Source organism: Solenopsis invicta, chromosome 11 (genome assembly GCF_016802725.1).
Source record: "Solenopsis invicta isolate M01_SB chromosome 11, UNIL_Sinv_3.0, whole genome shotgun sequence".
NCBI lineage: Eukaryota > Metazoa > Arthropoda > Insecta > Hymenoptera > Formicidae > Solenopsis > Solenopsis invicta.
Genome location: NC_052674.1, coordinates 12938891 through 12953518, shown reverse-complemented (window position 1 = coordinate 12953518; position 14628 = coordinate 12938891). Strand labels below are relative to the sequence as shown.

The following is a 14628-nucleotide window of genomic DNA, read 5'->3' as shown; positions in this document are numbered from 1 at the left end:
CTTTGAACGACCCTATAAATATTTATGACGACGAGAAAATAGAGACGATCCAAGAGTACACTTGTCTGATGTACAATATAAAAAATTGCATAAGTGTCGACGCAGCGAGGTTTCAGATATTCCAAAAAATATACTCGAAAAATATGAACAAAGAGCACTTTCTGACAAAAGTTAAAGGTTTCGAGTCAAATATCATTCCACCATGTTGGAAAACATTAAAACAAAAAATTCTTCGCACTATTTATATTAATGCGATGTGGCTAGATGCTACAAGCGAGACCTGCGTTAAATTTAAGTCAGAAGAATGTGGATGGATTGTCGTTAACGATAAACTTACGCCACTATGGTTCCACGGAGATCCAACTCCATTAAGAGTTGAAGATATACTAGTTATAGAGCACAATGATAGTGACGACGAGGACTATACTGTCGATAGTTCCGACAGCGATAGTGATTAAAAAAAATTCTCGTGATTTATATTTATGGAAATATTAATCGACTCTACTGGCCCTGGCTGAGGTAATATTTTTTGCCCTAAATTTAATTATTTAAATGATATATCAGTATCAAAGATTACATGCCGATAATCGAACCAAATCGTGGTCGTATTGTCTTGGCGATTATAATGGCCAGTAGAGTCGATTAATATTTCCATTGTTGTTTATCATTTAACTGGCGAAGTAAAAGTAATTTATTCCATTTATATTTATGTTTTATATCCTACTTTTAAGATTTTAAATACAAAAAAATAAGAATAAGAATAAAGAAATAAAAATACGTGAATGTTATATGAACTTACCTTGTTTCATTCCATACCTCTACCAATGTACGCGCAGCTTGTTTATCACAAACTATTTTTTCCACAAAATATTCGATGGGAATTTTCGCGCTAGTATGGACGGTATTCATAGTCGGTTCTTAAGATCGTTCTCGTCAAAGATTGTCTTATTTTCTATTTAAATACATGGCAAGAGATTACCCGTATGTTCTGTGAGAGAAGTAATGACCCGTTACAAATTGGCAGCCAAAAGTCGCGCGACTTACGGGTGGCACAAAAATTTTTGGTCAAGGCCAGCGATGGCAGCATTGTTTTTTTATGTTCAGGAATGTTCGAGCTACATTTCCAAAAAAAAAAAAAATCGGATGTTCTGTAAGGGAGGTACGGTACGAAAATATGTCACGTTTAAGGGTTGCTGCCATGGTTCCTGTCAAGGTGAGGGGTGGCAGCATATTTTTTTATCAAAGTGCTTGACATCCTGAATCGATTGGCACAAGTTTCAGCCGGATGTTCTTTAAGGGGGTTTCATCTCAAAAAATCATACCGGAAGTGGCCCTTTTTTTAACACTTCGGTCAAGTTTCAGGGCATATAAAACCCGGCACAGGGTTAACCACTAAAAAAGCTATCTATTCGAATAAAATTTAGCTGGATGTTCGATGAGGGAGGGTTTTGTGCAGTCGGCTCTCCTACTATAAGCAGACTCTTGTTGTAAATTGGCAATTTTATCTAATATTAAAATATATAAATTTTTTAGGGAGGCCACAAATTGAAGTCGGGGATGCGGAGGAGGATATTCCCACTCAACGGAATATTCCTGTCATCGATATAACAGGTAAATTTTTTAAATCACAAAATATTGTGTTATACAAATAATAAAATAATAATTGGAATTATTATGTTTTAGATGATGATGAAAACGACGTTGCAAAAGATGACGGAATACCATCCGATATAAATTTATATTCCCCAAGTAAGATTAAACCAAAAAGCTTAACAAACTACCATACATTTACCTGACTTTGTTCTTATCAAATTTTTTTCTAGTGCAAAAACACGAGAGGGAGGAGATGAGAAGAAAAAGAGAAAGATGGGAGAGACCGACACAGGAAGAGGAGCAGGAAGATGAAAATTTGGATGAGGAGGAAGAAGCAAGGGGAATAATAGAAGGGGAAGATAGAGAAGATGAAAATGATGACGAGGAAGACGGAGATGAAGAAGAAGAGCAGGATGTAGACAAAGACGGTATTGATGAAAAGGAAGGCGACGACAATAATGAAAAGAGAGGAAAGGGGAAAGCGGCGGAAGATGATGAAGGATGTGTTAGCTCCGGCTCCGGCTCGGATGAAGTCGAGGAAGAGCAGGATGAGGAGGAGAAGAAGGAGCCAGAGGAAGGAGAAAATGAGAAAGTTTCTTCACCCAATATGACGGTAAATATTATTATTATTATTAATTATTTTCATTTTATTTTCAACTGAAATAAAATAATTTTTAGACGACATATTTTATGTTTGTCACTTTTTTCTCGGGTCAGGGTAATTAAAATCTGTAAAAGGGAAACCGTTATAGAGGAGACTCATAACCTTCAGAGGATTTTTTACTCCACGCCGCCAGCAGAAGAAGCACCACCCGCTGGCATACGCTCCAACCTTTTGGCTTACGTCAGCCTTTATAGAAAAGTAGTACTAAAATTACTAAGAAATATTCAGTAATAAATTACTGTAAATACTGGCAGTAGTATTTTTGCCAGTAGTTTACAGTAGTGGATTACTGTAAATGGAATAATTTATTACTGAACTACTGGTGTAAAAATTATTGAAACTATTTGGTATGAATTCAGTACATTTTATAGCAAGTAGTTTCAGTAATTTTATCACTAATTTATATTAAATACTCATGCATATGTACAAGTATTTAATATAAACTACTAATGTGAAAAATTATAAAAACTATTTGCTATGAAAAGTACTGAAATTCAGTACATTTTGTAGCAAATATTAACATACTACTTACTGTGAAGCTTTATAGAACATATTATTTAACTCTACTGTTCTATTTTACTACCTACAATAAATCATCTTAAATCCATATCATATCATATTATATTATATTATTTATAATAAAAGTAAGAAGGCCATGCAAAATTATTAGAAAACGTATTTAATTCTTAATAGTTAGATATATAGAAAATAAATTGAACAATTATTGGATACAAATTTAAAAATATTATAAAAGAATATATTATGTAATATAGATTATATTAATAAAATATTGTTTAATGATGCGTGATACGCGCGTTGAATTGCCGAAATTCACTCCAAATAGAGCGCGAGCGAGAGCTGTGTGAGCGATTAATTTTATCGGCGCTCGGACTAGATACAGCCCTGAGCGTGCGATTACGAGAGCGAGTCCGATGCGAAAGCGCGAGCGAAAACGATAGCGTAACTTCTGGTGTAATGAGAAAAATGGGAGGCGGGAAAGGAAGAGAAGGCGGACAGAGTGATCACTCACTATAATTAAAGTCTCAATTACTCGTCTTTAATCACAAAATGGTCTATAATGTTTCTGTCTTGTTAATTGACAAGAGCGTCCGCGCAATTTTATTCAATAAACGCGTGTCGACAACGAACGCAAACGCGCGCGCCTTATGGCTCCCGACACTTCCCAACTTTTTGTCGCTCGGTTATGGATACAATGAAAACTTCTTGCACCGCTTCTCGAATCGAATCTGCTCATCTCTCGCAGAAAGAGCGAACTTCCCTGCTCTGGTTTAAGCGAAGAAAAGCCGGGAGAAGCACATTCGGCGGGAAAATGTCTTATTGGCTCGGATGGACTAATTACTGTATCGTCATCGACGATTTAAAACGGCCATCGGATCAGACCGGTAAACTCACTATTTGCTTGGTCCGACCTTTCTTTGCGTGTACGGACGACCACGACAAAAACTTATTTGCTTCGCATACAAAATATTATCATCGTTACCGTCAAAGTTTCTCGTATTCGTACTTTCAAATAGCCAACAAGTCAGAATATTCTCGACGAGATACAGCGTGTAGAACGGATGTTCTTATGAATACAATGATATGATGATTTGCACGAATTTCATAATTTTGAATTTGACAACGCTTTGAGAAACAAAAAAAAAACAAGCAAAGTAAAGTAGCTTATGATTAATCTAATTTAAACTATACATAATTATTTTGAATTAATTGAACTCGAAACAAATATATATTTATACTTGTTGTAATAAAAATTGATTTCTTTTTGTATGTATTAGATTTGTTTTTCAATATATTTTTAATTGTTTTAAAAATTTCTCCCAAAACGGCCTTGTTTAATGGCCCAATTGCAGGGCAACCAAATTCTTGTACAATATATTCTGTAAAAAAGATAATTATTTATTAAAACAGGAAGTGGTTTGCAGATTAAAGGATATTTAGAATTTCAATTTATAGATGTGTGTGTGTGTGTGTGTGTGCGCGCGCGCGCGTGTGTGTGTGTACATCTTACATATCATTGTCTTTTTCACTGGATTCAACTCTGGGGGTCAATCATAAAATTTTTCACGTGAACTTGATTTTACCAAGCGATCACGTAGTTTTTTACCCTAGGCTAAAATCGTGAAGAAATGAAAAAATTTGCAATTTTTGTAAGATTCATACTAAAATAATTTTGTTTAATACACATTTGTGTTTACAATGTATAATACTCTATTTCCACTTTTTTAACCATGTTATAAATCAAATTTATTTGTGTTAATGAAATAATTATAATCAATCATGTAACTTTATAAAGCAAAACTCACTATGTGACATGTTAACCAATATTGTTTTTAAATAGGGAATAAATGTGTTTACTTTTCATATTTTAACCATCAACCGATTAAACTAAAAGTGGAAAATAGAAAGTGCGTATTTCGCATTTAGTAAATATAATATTTTAAGTAGTATTAATTTTTTATTAAAATGAACGTCACACAGAAGCAAAAGGAAGTAATGCTTCAATGGATGAAATTGAATCCACAAGTAGCAAGGGGAAGGTTATGTACTAAAGGAGAAAGTCGAAACGAAATGGTATGTATTTTGTTAATATTGAGAAAAAATTATAATTGTTTTATATGTCATTTTATAATTTTAGAAAGAAAAATTAGAAGATATGGCACGCACAATAAATGCAGATAACATTGGTCCAGTAAAAACTGGTGCAGAATGGTTAAAGGTAACTAAGGTTAACTACATCCATTGTTTTTATAAATGTTTTAAAAAATGTTTTTTAAACATTTTTAAAAACATTTTTTAAATATTTTGTGTTGATTGGGATATTATAGCTGTAACTTTCAATATCACATTATATAATGTAGGCGTTCTTATTTAATTTGTGTTTACGAAATATTAGTTACTTAGTATTATTTTCCAATTATATAGCAGTTACAAATTGTGTCTACTGGGACAATACTATGCAATACATATTATTGATTTATTACTACAATACGACAAAATGTCTCTACCCACATAGAACAAAAACCTCCAATGGACGTCTAATGGACGTCAGCCGTGGAGTTTCGGACCTTCCAGTGGACGTCCTATGGACATCCAATGAACGGCCATTAGGCATCCATAGTTCCGCATTGTGCACGTCCATTGGACGTCCATTAGACGTTTCCAATGGATGTCCATTAGACGTTACGTGGATCATTAATAAAGAGTTCATGGAGCCTTAGTGGATGACAAACCGACGTCACATGGATCATTAGTAGATGCTTTATGGAGTCTCGGCAGATGTCACATGGATTATTAATGGACGTCTACCGTGGAGGTTCGGACCTTCCAGTGGACGTCTATTAGACGTTACGTGGATCATTCATAAAAGGTTCGTGGAGCCTTGCTGGATGATAATCGACGTCACATGGAACGCTAATAGAGGCTTTATGGAACCTCGGTGGATAGCAAACGAACATTACGTAGATTATTAATAGACAGTTCATAGAACCTTGATGGACGATAAACCGATATTACGTGGACCAATAATAGAGGAATTACAGAGGATGGCTGGATGAAGGAGATACTTTACAATAACAATATTACAAAGATTGTGAAGAATTTTGCATATTTATTTAAAACATAACAAAATATGTACAAAAAGTTTATGTACGGAGAATTATGAAAAATTATATGTTGCAATATTCACAGTCTGGTCTTACTTAAATCGTCTTATAAGTACATATACGATCTTTGTTCATTGTCAAATGGTCGTATTAGCTTCTTAAGATTGTGTTTAAGACGATTTTATATTGACAACAGACTATGACACCGGCCCTAACAATCCATAGGTTGTTGAATTCACAGGTTGAATATCTGAAACGCATTGGAAATTTGTTATAATAAGGTATTATCTTTGACGATCGCTCTATATTATTTAAATAAAACTTGAATGGTTCCTTCCACAACAGATGATCACCGCAACACATTACTTATTATTATGACCCGGTGCGATTTCATGCCTAAATCTCGTGTGCTTTACTAAATAAAATTATTAATTATTCTGCGTACTGCAATTATATCATTTTATTGGATCTAGAAAAATTGCATAGTGAGCATTTGATTTAATTATGTATTTTAATCAGAAGCAGGAATAAGTTTGCTTGTTTTTATATAAAACTTATAAGCATAATAAAAAATTATAAATATTTACTAAATATGTGTAAGTAATTGTGTAAAAGCATAAAAAAATATACGTAGCAATTTTCTTTAAATTAATTTTTAAAAATATACAACTTTTTCGCGCTTTAGACTAGAATACTCCCTGAAACATTGATATGTGTGACAAAATTAAATGTCAAACACAATAAGCAAAATAAGAAAAGTTGTTATGTTGGAATATCACACTTTTTATTCAACGTATTGAACTGTTTCTTATTCCGTTCATCGTGGTTCTGACACGTTTCTTATTTCGCTCATTGTGTTTAACATTTAATTCTGTCACATATATCAATGTTTCAGGGAGTCTTTTAGTCTAAAGCGCGAAAAAGTTGCAAATTTTTAAAAATTAATTAAAAAAAAATTGCTTCGTATATTCTTCTATGCTTTTACACAATTACTTGTACATATTTAGTAAATATTTATAATTTTTTATTATGCTTATAAGTTTTTATATAAAAATAAGCAAACTCTTTTGTGCTTTACATTAAAATACACAATTAAATCAAATGCACACTATGCAATTTTTCTAGATCCAATAAAATGGAATAATTAAAGTACGCAGAATTTCTAATAATTTTATTTACTAAAGCGCACGAGATTTAGGCATGAATTGAAGTTGCACTGAGTCATAAGTATTATAATGTGGATACCATCTGTTGTTGAAAGAACCATTGCATTTAAGTTTTATTTAAATAATAAGAGCGATCGTCAAAGGTAAGTATATAAATGACGGGTAAAGATATATATATATATATATATATGTATGTCCAGGGGCAGATTCCGGAACTTTTCAATTTTTGTATGGGCAGATTCCGGGACATTTGGTATTTTCCAGGACTGTCCTGGAAAAAAATTATGTTGTATGGCACATTCCAGGACCGTCCTGGAAACTGCCATACTAATGTAATGGCAGATTCCGAGACTGTACATCTAGATGTATATACATTTGTACATTCTGATGTATATACAAATAATGTATTGGCAGATTTGAGGACAAATGTGAAAACTACTTCAAAGTTAATGCACATAATTAAATTACTATAAAGATTAATGAAAAACATTATTGACATAATTATAAATAAATAATTTTTATTTATTTATAAATATATGTCAAGAGACACTTTATTATTACCTTTACGTTGATTCAATTATAGTAAATTAATTTAGTTATGTGCTAAGATATTTAAACAAATTGTTTATAAAAAAGTAAAAATTTTCAATAGGAATATATCGTATTTTATTTAATTTACGCACGTCCTGGAACATGCCATATATGAAAAAACATCATACAAATTGTATGGCATGTTCCAGGATGCAAATAAAAAGATGCGATGTTTTATTTGCACTAAAAATTATTTTTTTACAAACATTGCATTTAAAAAAGCTCTATATACATCGAATTTCAAAACTAACCAGTAGATTACACATAGAACTAGTAATTTATATCATCTGAGAGTATACTCACTAACATTTCGATGGTAATTATTTAGAAGCATCCTTACCTTAAATCTTGATAAAAAAAAGTATTCATTCGATGCGTTTTCACACAAAATGAAAGAATCTGCAAGAAAAACTTTCCGTAGCTTTCCGAAGAAAGTTATTCCGAAGAAAGCGTTAAAATTAGCAAATTAGATGTTAAGATATCTGTCACATTGATTAATGACAGCGCTATGTCGACGTAATATTTATTTCAAATCTTTATAAAAAGTACTTATTCAACGCGTTTTCACTTAATATGAAAGAATTTGAAAGAAAAACAAATAGAAATATGTCGCATTTTTTAAAAAATCTACGCATGTCCTGGAACATACCATACATAAAAAAACTTCATACGAATTGTATGGCATGTTCCAGGACGTAAACAAAAAAATATGATGTTTTATTTGCAATGAAATTTACTTTTCACAAACATTGCGTTTAAAAAGCTCCATATATATCTAATTTCAAAACTAAGCAGTAAATTGAACATAGAGCTACAAGTTTATATAATTTGACGGTGGGCTGTAAGGGAGTTGTCAGGGATGGATGGAAGGGCAAAGATATCACAGTTGGTAGCTTGCGAAGTAAAACGAATACTTTATTGTCTTTGTCCGCATGGCGGACGACCCTTGGTGTTCCGATGAGAAGTAACGCCGGGAAGTCTTTCTTCCCCGGAAAGGTTCCTTCAAGCGAACGCATGGGCGCGCTAGTGTCGCGGGCTTGAGCCAATCATGACCTTGCTTAGGACGCAGAGCCAATGGTGTTACAGTCTCGAGTCACGTGGTGAGTAGAGCCAATGGCGTTTCGCTAACGGAACGATGCGCACGCGACTAGCGGCCAAACTAAGAATTACAATTATTATACCGAGTGTGACCGGATATTTCTTACAGCACTAACTAATTAATATTTCAATGGTAATTGTTTAGAATAACGTCCTCACCTCAAATATTGATAAAAAAGGTATTTATTCGCGCGTTTTCACACAAAATGAAAGAATCTGCAAGAAAAACGTGGCGATCGACTCTGTGAAAGAAGTTATTAAGCGTTAAAGTTAGCAAATTAGAGGTTAAGATATCTGTCACATTGATTCAATGACAGCGCTATGTCCACGTAATATTTATTTCAAATCTTTATGAAAAGTACTTATTCAACGCGTTTTCACTCAGTATGAAAGAATTTGGAAGAAAAACGTGACGGTTAACCTCGCCAAGCGAATTATTTGTGTTAGAGAGCAAAGAATTTGCGTTTGTAAAGCAGAGAATTTGTGTTTATTAAGACACACACAGAGAATTAATTCTATGCTTTAACAAACACATTCTTTATTTTACTATAAAAGTATCGGACGAGACAGTACAATTTTCAACAACTGTCATATGTTGTTCAATTTTTATTATCGTATATTTTAAATAGCAGTTTTTATTTAATTATTTACAACATATTTAATCATTTCTTTGGCGCTTTATTATATCGTAGTTATTCAAAAATTTCTATCGGAAATAATAATTACAAGTACTTTTCATAGCAATTACCATAATTTGAAAATAAGGTTATATATTTAAAACTATTGTTTTAAACATATATTTAAATGTCTAAAATATACCTTCTATGTAAATTTTATTAATTTGTCGTCACTTTATTATTGGAAGAAGCGTGCATATCTGCTGAGCAATATATACTTAAAAACGCCGATGTTAAAATATATAGTTTATTAGGAATTTATTATTTAAAAAGGTTCTCAAACTTATAAAAAATATATTAGAATTTGATCTTTCGGGATAAGTTTATAATTAATATATAATAGCGATTCTTGAATATTTTAAAATTTTTAACTACATAGATTTAACTAAACAACTGTTCAAAATAGCATTAAAACTTGTAAAAAAAGTTTTAAATATTTTAAACGCAGAAAATATAAATATTTTACAGTAAGAAATGTATACATATACAGGAGTAAGGTATAATGAACATTTTGGAATTATTTATATAATAAATTAAGATTCCTTGTATTATTTGCATGTAAAAATATGAAATGTTTGTAAACTACACAACTATCTTTAAATATAAAGTCATTCTTGTACAAACTTAACAATGATGATTATTAGTAAAGAAACGTGTAATTTCAATTACTCATTATATGTCATTACAAGATGACAATGTTCAATATTAAAGATATAAAAAGTTACTTACCTTCTGTCCACTTATTTAAATGGGAAAATTTCATTAAATTTTGTATATTATAAAGAATACATCCACTTATTAAAAGTAATTGAAAACTTATATATAATTTTGAATAATATATATTTTAAACACATTTCCATATAATTGTTTTTCTTCACATGAAATTATAATAAAAAGGGTGCATCATGAAAATAGTATATAAAAACATAAATATTTCAAATACTCTTATTGTTTATATAAACTATATAGTTTTACAATAATATATTAAATATGTAATGTAAATAACAATAATACAATATACAATATAAGAGTAATATCTAAACATTGAAAATAATTAAGAGATAAATGATGTAAAAAAAAATGGTAGTTTTGTAAAACAGTTTCGCTATCTAGTATGCAAAAGACGACCAAATATTTGTCTTCTATCATAAACGATGTAAAACGTATTTGAAAAACTAAAAAATTCGACATAGAAATTTAATGAAATACGTAATAATTCTAAAATCATTTTGAAAGCATGAATTAAATGAACGTCAAAATTAAATTTTTAGATTACCCATCTTAATTTTTACTGCTTAAAAGAAATGCAAATTATAATTCTGAATATCAATTATTGTGAACAACTAATCGCAGCAGCCGAAAACTTAAATCTTATAACCAACAATTTTTGCGCTACTCAAACTTCTTACATTACAAAATATATTCAGAATATTGAATAATGAGTATTTTAACAACTAAATACAGTGGCAAAAATTTAGTAAAAATCAGTTTTTTAATATAACATGCTGCTTTAAAAAATAAAAAATGTTCGTACATTTGCTTTCTCAACCATTGTAAAACTAATTAATTTCAGAAACATGAGTTTCATTGTTTTTTATCTGATTATGTATCCATGTTTTAATTGCATCTGGTTTCCTGTCACTTAAGACGTTATATGTCACTTTAATTTTATCTATTTCTGATAAAGATGGTAATTTTGCTTTACGTATATATTTTGAAAAATACATCGTTACGTCTGATTTTTCTTCATCTGTCCATCGTTTTTTCTTTCGATATGTCTCATGGGCTGAAAAGCAAATATATAGTCATTGATAAAATAGTGGTCAAATAACATCTTGAAGCATAATTATTCTTAACATACATGCTCGATTTTTATGTTTTTTTTGTACATTGATTATACTCTCATTAGAGCTGTTGGAACTTGTATTCATGAAATAATCTGATATATCACTATCTGAATGTTTACCTAGAAAAGAGTACAAAAGTAATATGAATTTAAGAATAAAGAAAGAGAAAGAGAGAGAGAGAGAGAGAGAGAGAGAGAGAGAGAGAGAGCGAGAGCGAGTTACATTTATAAAAGAAATGTTTTGTTTAACCCTTAAACATATTAAAGTATTTGGCAGACCTCCCTATGAAACTTCGAACATTTGTTGTGTGAAGACAGAATGAGATAGAAGGTTCGGAAAAGGCCCCAAAAAAGTTTGAAATCCTTCCTTTTGATTGACATGGTTGATCAACATTTTTAGTCAACTAGTGTTCAAACGGCACAGCAGTAAAGTTTTGTTGATGTTAATGGGACCTATAGTGTATGAATGTAACTTTTTTTGTAATTAATCTTATATAAAAAAACCGAATAAAACACATTCGAACAGGTCCGTTTGCGTATGTGACTCACATGCATATACTTTGGCTAAAGTTAGAATACTATATAGTGCTGTGGAGAAGGGGGCTTCTGTGCAGGGTCCGAAATATATCATGAAACACATCAATTTTTAATTTTAGTCACCTCCAGTAACTCAAAAATATCTCATACTCTCCTTGTTATATAATTATACTTTTTAAAATAAATGTCAATAACATAATTTTTTGAAGTTATGACTATTTTTAAAATGCCATATTGTAAAGTCCTTAAAAGCTTTTTGTTGCAAAGACATATATGATTTTTTTTAAAGAAGTGGATTTTTGAACAATTTTTCATTTTTACTTAATGGTTTTTTATGTATAACTTCACAATAAATCATTTTTCGGCAACGTCAATTATGCAGACACTTTTCTGAGATTCTGAACTTTCATTTAAAAGAAAAGATTATTGAAAAATATTGATTGGAACCAAAATTATAGCTGTTCAAAGTTGAATGGGCATCAACTAGACGAGAAATGTGTCAACGTAATTATCCGGATCGAATATGTTTAAGAGTTAAGTTAATATAAATATTTAAATGTATCAAACTTTTTAAATAACAAAATATGATTATAAATTTACATATTTATAAAAGTGATCAATATACGTGTACTTACGATAAATGAGACCTTTGTTTTTAGAATAAACATTCTGCTTTTTCGGTAAATGTACAATCTTTCTTTTTTTTCCTGTTGTAAAAATTTCCTGTTGTAAATGTTACATTAAAAAATGGCTTTAAAGCAATAAATATTACATAGAGCAAAAATTTTATAAAAATAGGTAATAAGCATAAACAAAATATACCTTGATTCTTTTTTTGTACATTTTTTATTGCATTATTTCGTATTTCTTTATTTTGTGTAATTGTCTTTTGCTTTAATTTTCCTGGTTTTTGTCGTATTTTATTTTGTTTTGTGTCCATTGAAGTATCAACAGAAGTTTTACTTATATCTGCAAATGTTTGTGATACGTCTGATAAACAGAAAAATAATTATATAAACATTATATTAGAGAAGAAGTATTATGGTCACCCCTTTACATTTTATACAATAACTTTGTTAATAATAAATATTTTAACTTGAAAACTTAACGATTATATTTATGAAACTATTTTTCAATTGGTTCTAGATTAAAAGATATGATAGTACTAAAAAATTTTTATAAAAATATTTATTGAATACTATTTATAAAAATATAGCGACACTTCATAATGAATTGAAAAGAAACAGCGGTAGTAATAATATGGCTTACAAGAATAAATTTAAAAAATACAGTGTTTCGTAATAAAATTATATATTTATTCAAAATAAAGAGAAAATATTGCAGAAGAAGATGCAAATATATAAGCTTTCAAATAGTCTCCAGTACTGAAAATCTATAATACGTGTAACAAAAATAGATTAACAATAAAAATACAATCTTTGAATAACTAATTTAATATGAAAACTTTGAAAAAGAGACTAAATAGAGAGTCTCTTTTTCAAAGTTTTCATATCAAATTAGTTACTTAAAAATCTATCGAGACGTTAATAGTTATAATGATCTACATTAATAAAGTCCTATATTATTTAAATTTGCATAACTCGATATTTGTACAACCAAAAAAATGTTAAATGACAAAAAAAAATAGTCGACTGTATACATACATTCGTGTAATAATATTGTGAAGTTTAAAAATAATGAGAAAGTGTAATTAAATTTAAATTTACATGTATTTTGATAAAGTTTTAAAATGATCAAAAGTAAAAATGGTTTATAACAAATGTGTATTGGCATAATAACGTTACTACATAACGACAGACTACTAAACAAATGATTCCATGGCCGGTATTCATAGTCAAGCTTTTATATCAAGAACGACTTAAGTAATATTTTAAAAAGCTAATACGGCTTTGTGATTGGGTGATGATATCTAAAGATGGCATTTAAAACGGTCTTGCATAAGAATAGATTATGAATAACAGCCCATAAATAATTACTAAAATTCAGCCAAAAACGGAGATTATAGGAGTGACCAAAAAAAGATCCTAAGCTCTTCTTCTCTGTTAATATATCTCATCTATTAATATAAATTTAAATAATTATCATATTTAACTATTAATTACGATATAATTAATAGTTTACTAACCTTGAAGGAAGGAAACATCGTTTTCACTATTCATGGTTAAATCAGAAACTGTTGTATCCGCGCCTTGAGCTTTTTCTAAAATCTTTGACATTTCTAATATATCTACTTTAGCAACGGGTTGTCTATAGATTTCCTTATGGATATGTTCATGATGACCCATAAAGTTTGCTACTCTCGTTATTTGATTATCTGACAAGTTCAAATCCGCACATTTTGTTGCAACATGTTTGCGCAAAGAAGTACCACGAAGTGCGGAACTATTTTCTGCTCCACATAAACTTGCAAAATCTCTCATTAGTCTACAAGCATCTAAATGTTTAGATTTATTTTTATTTTTACTTGGTAACCCAAACAAAAATGGATTATCTGATGGCACGTTAGCATCTTTTCGATATTGTAGCAAAAGTTGTATACTTTTTAACATATTTGCATCTAATAGCACTGGAACTGTTCTACATAATTTACCACGAATAGTAAATCTAACATAGTTATGAGTTTCGTCGGATTTTGTAGTTTTACATGTAGAGCTTGTGCCACAGGCACATACGTAGTTTTTATAATCTTCGATTAAAATCCTTTCTGTTTCTCCGGCTCGACGACGATTAAACACTTGAATAGCTGTAAGTGTTACCTCGGCTAAAGACTTTCATGTCACATATGAAAAATTTTTTGATAATTTTTTACTGT

General features: G+C 30.3%; 1 protein-coding gene across 1 annotated transcript; it reads left to right on the top strand.

Moving 5' to 3' along the window:
* The first annotated feature begins 254 nt into the window (after window positions 1–254).
* On the top strand, window positions 255–2319 carry LOC105203163 (glutamic acid-rich protein-like). The gene is made up of 5 exons (XM_026130604.2): window positions 255–450; window positions 1534–1611; window positions 1684–1749; window positions 1824–2206; window positions 2311–2319. Exons 1-5 carry the CDS (start codon window positions 255–257, stop codon window positions 2317–2319), a joined length of 732 nt encoding a protein of 243 aa, XP_025986389.2.
* The last annotated feature ends 12309 nt before the right edge of the window (window positions 2320–14628 follow it).

Excerpts from the sequence above, each read along its gene's own strand:
- LOC105203163 (XM_026130604.2), top strand. The coding sequence starts at position 255 with ATGTGGCTAGATGCTACAAGCGAGACCTGCGTTAAATTTAAGTCAGAA. Across the intron at positions 1,612-1,683 it reads TCCTGTCATCGATATAACAG|ATGATGATGAAAACGACGTT; the intron begins GTAAATTTTTTA and ends ATTATGTTTTAG. Across the intron at positions 1,750-1,823 it reads TATAAATTTATATTCCCCAA|TGCAAAAACACGAGAGGGAG; the intron begins GTAAGATTAAAC and ends ATTTTTTTCTAG.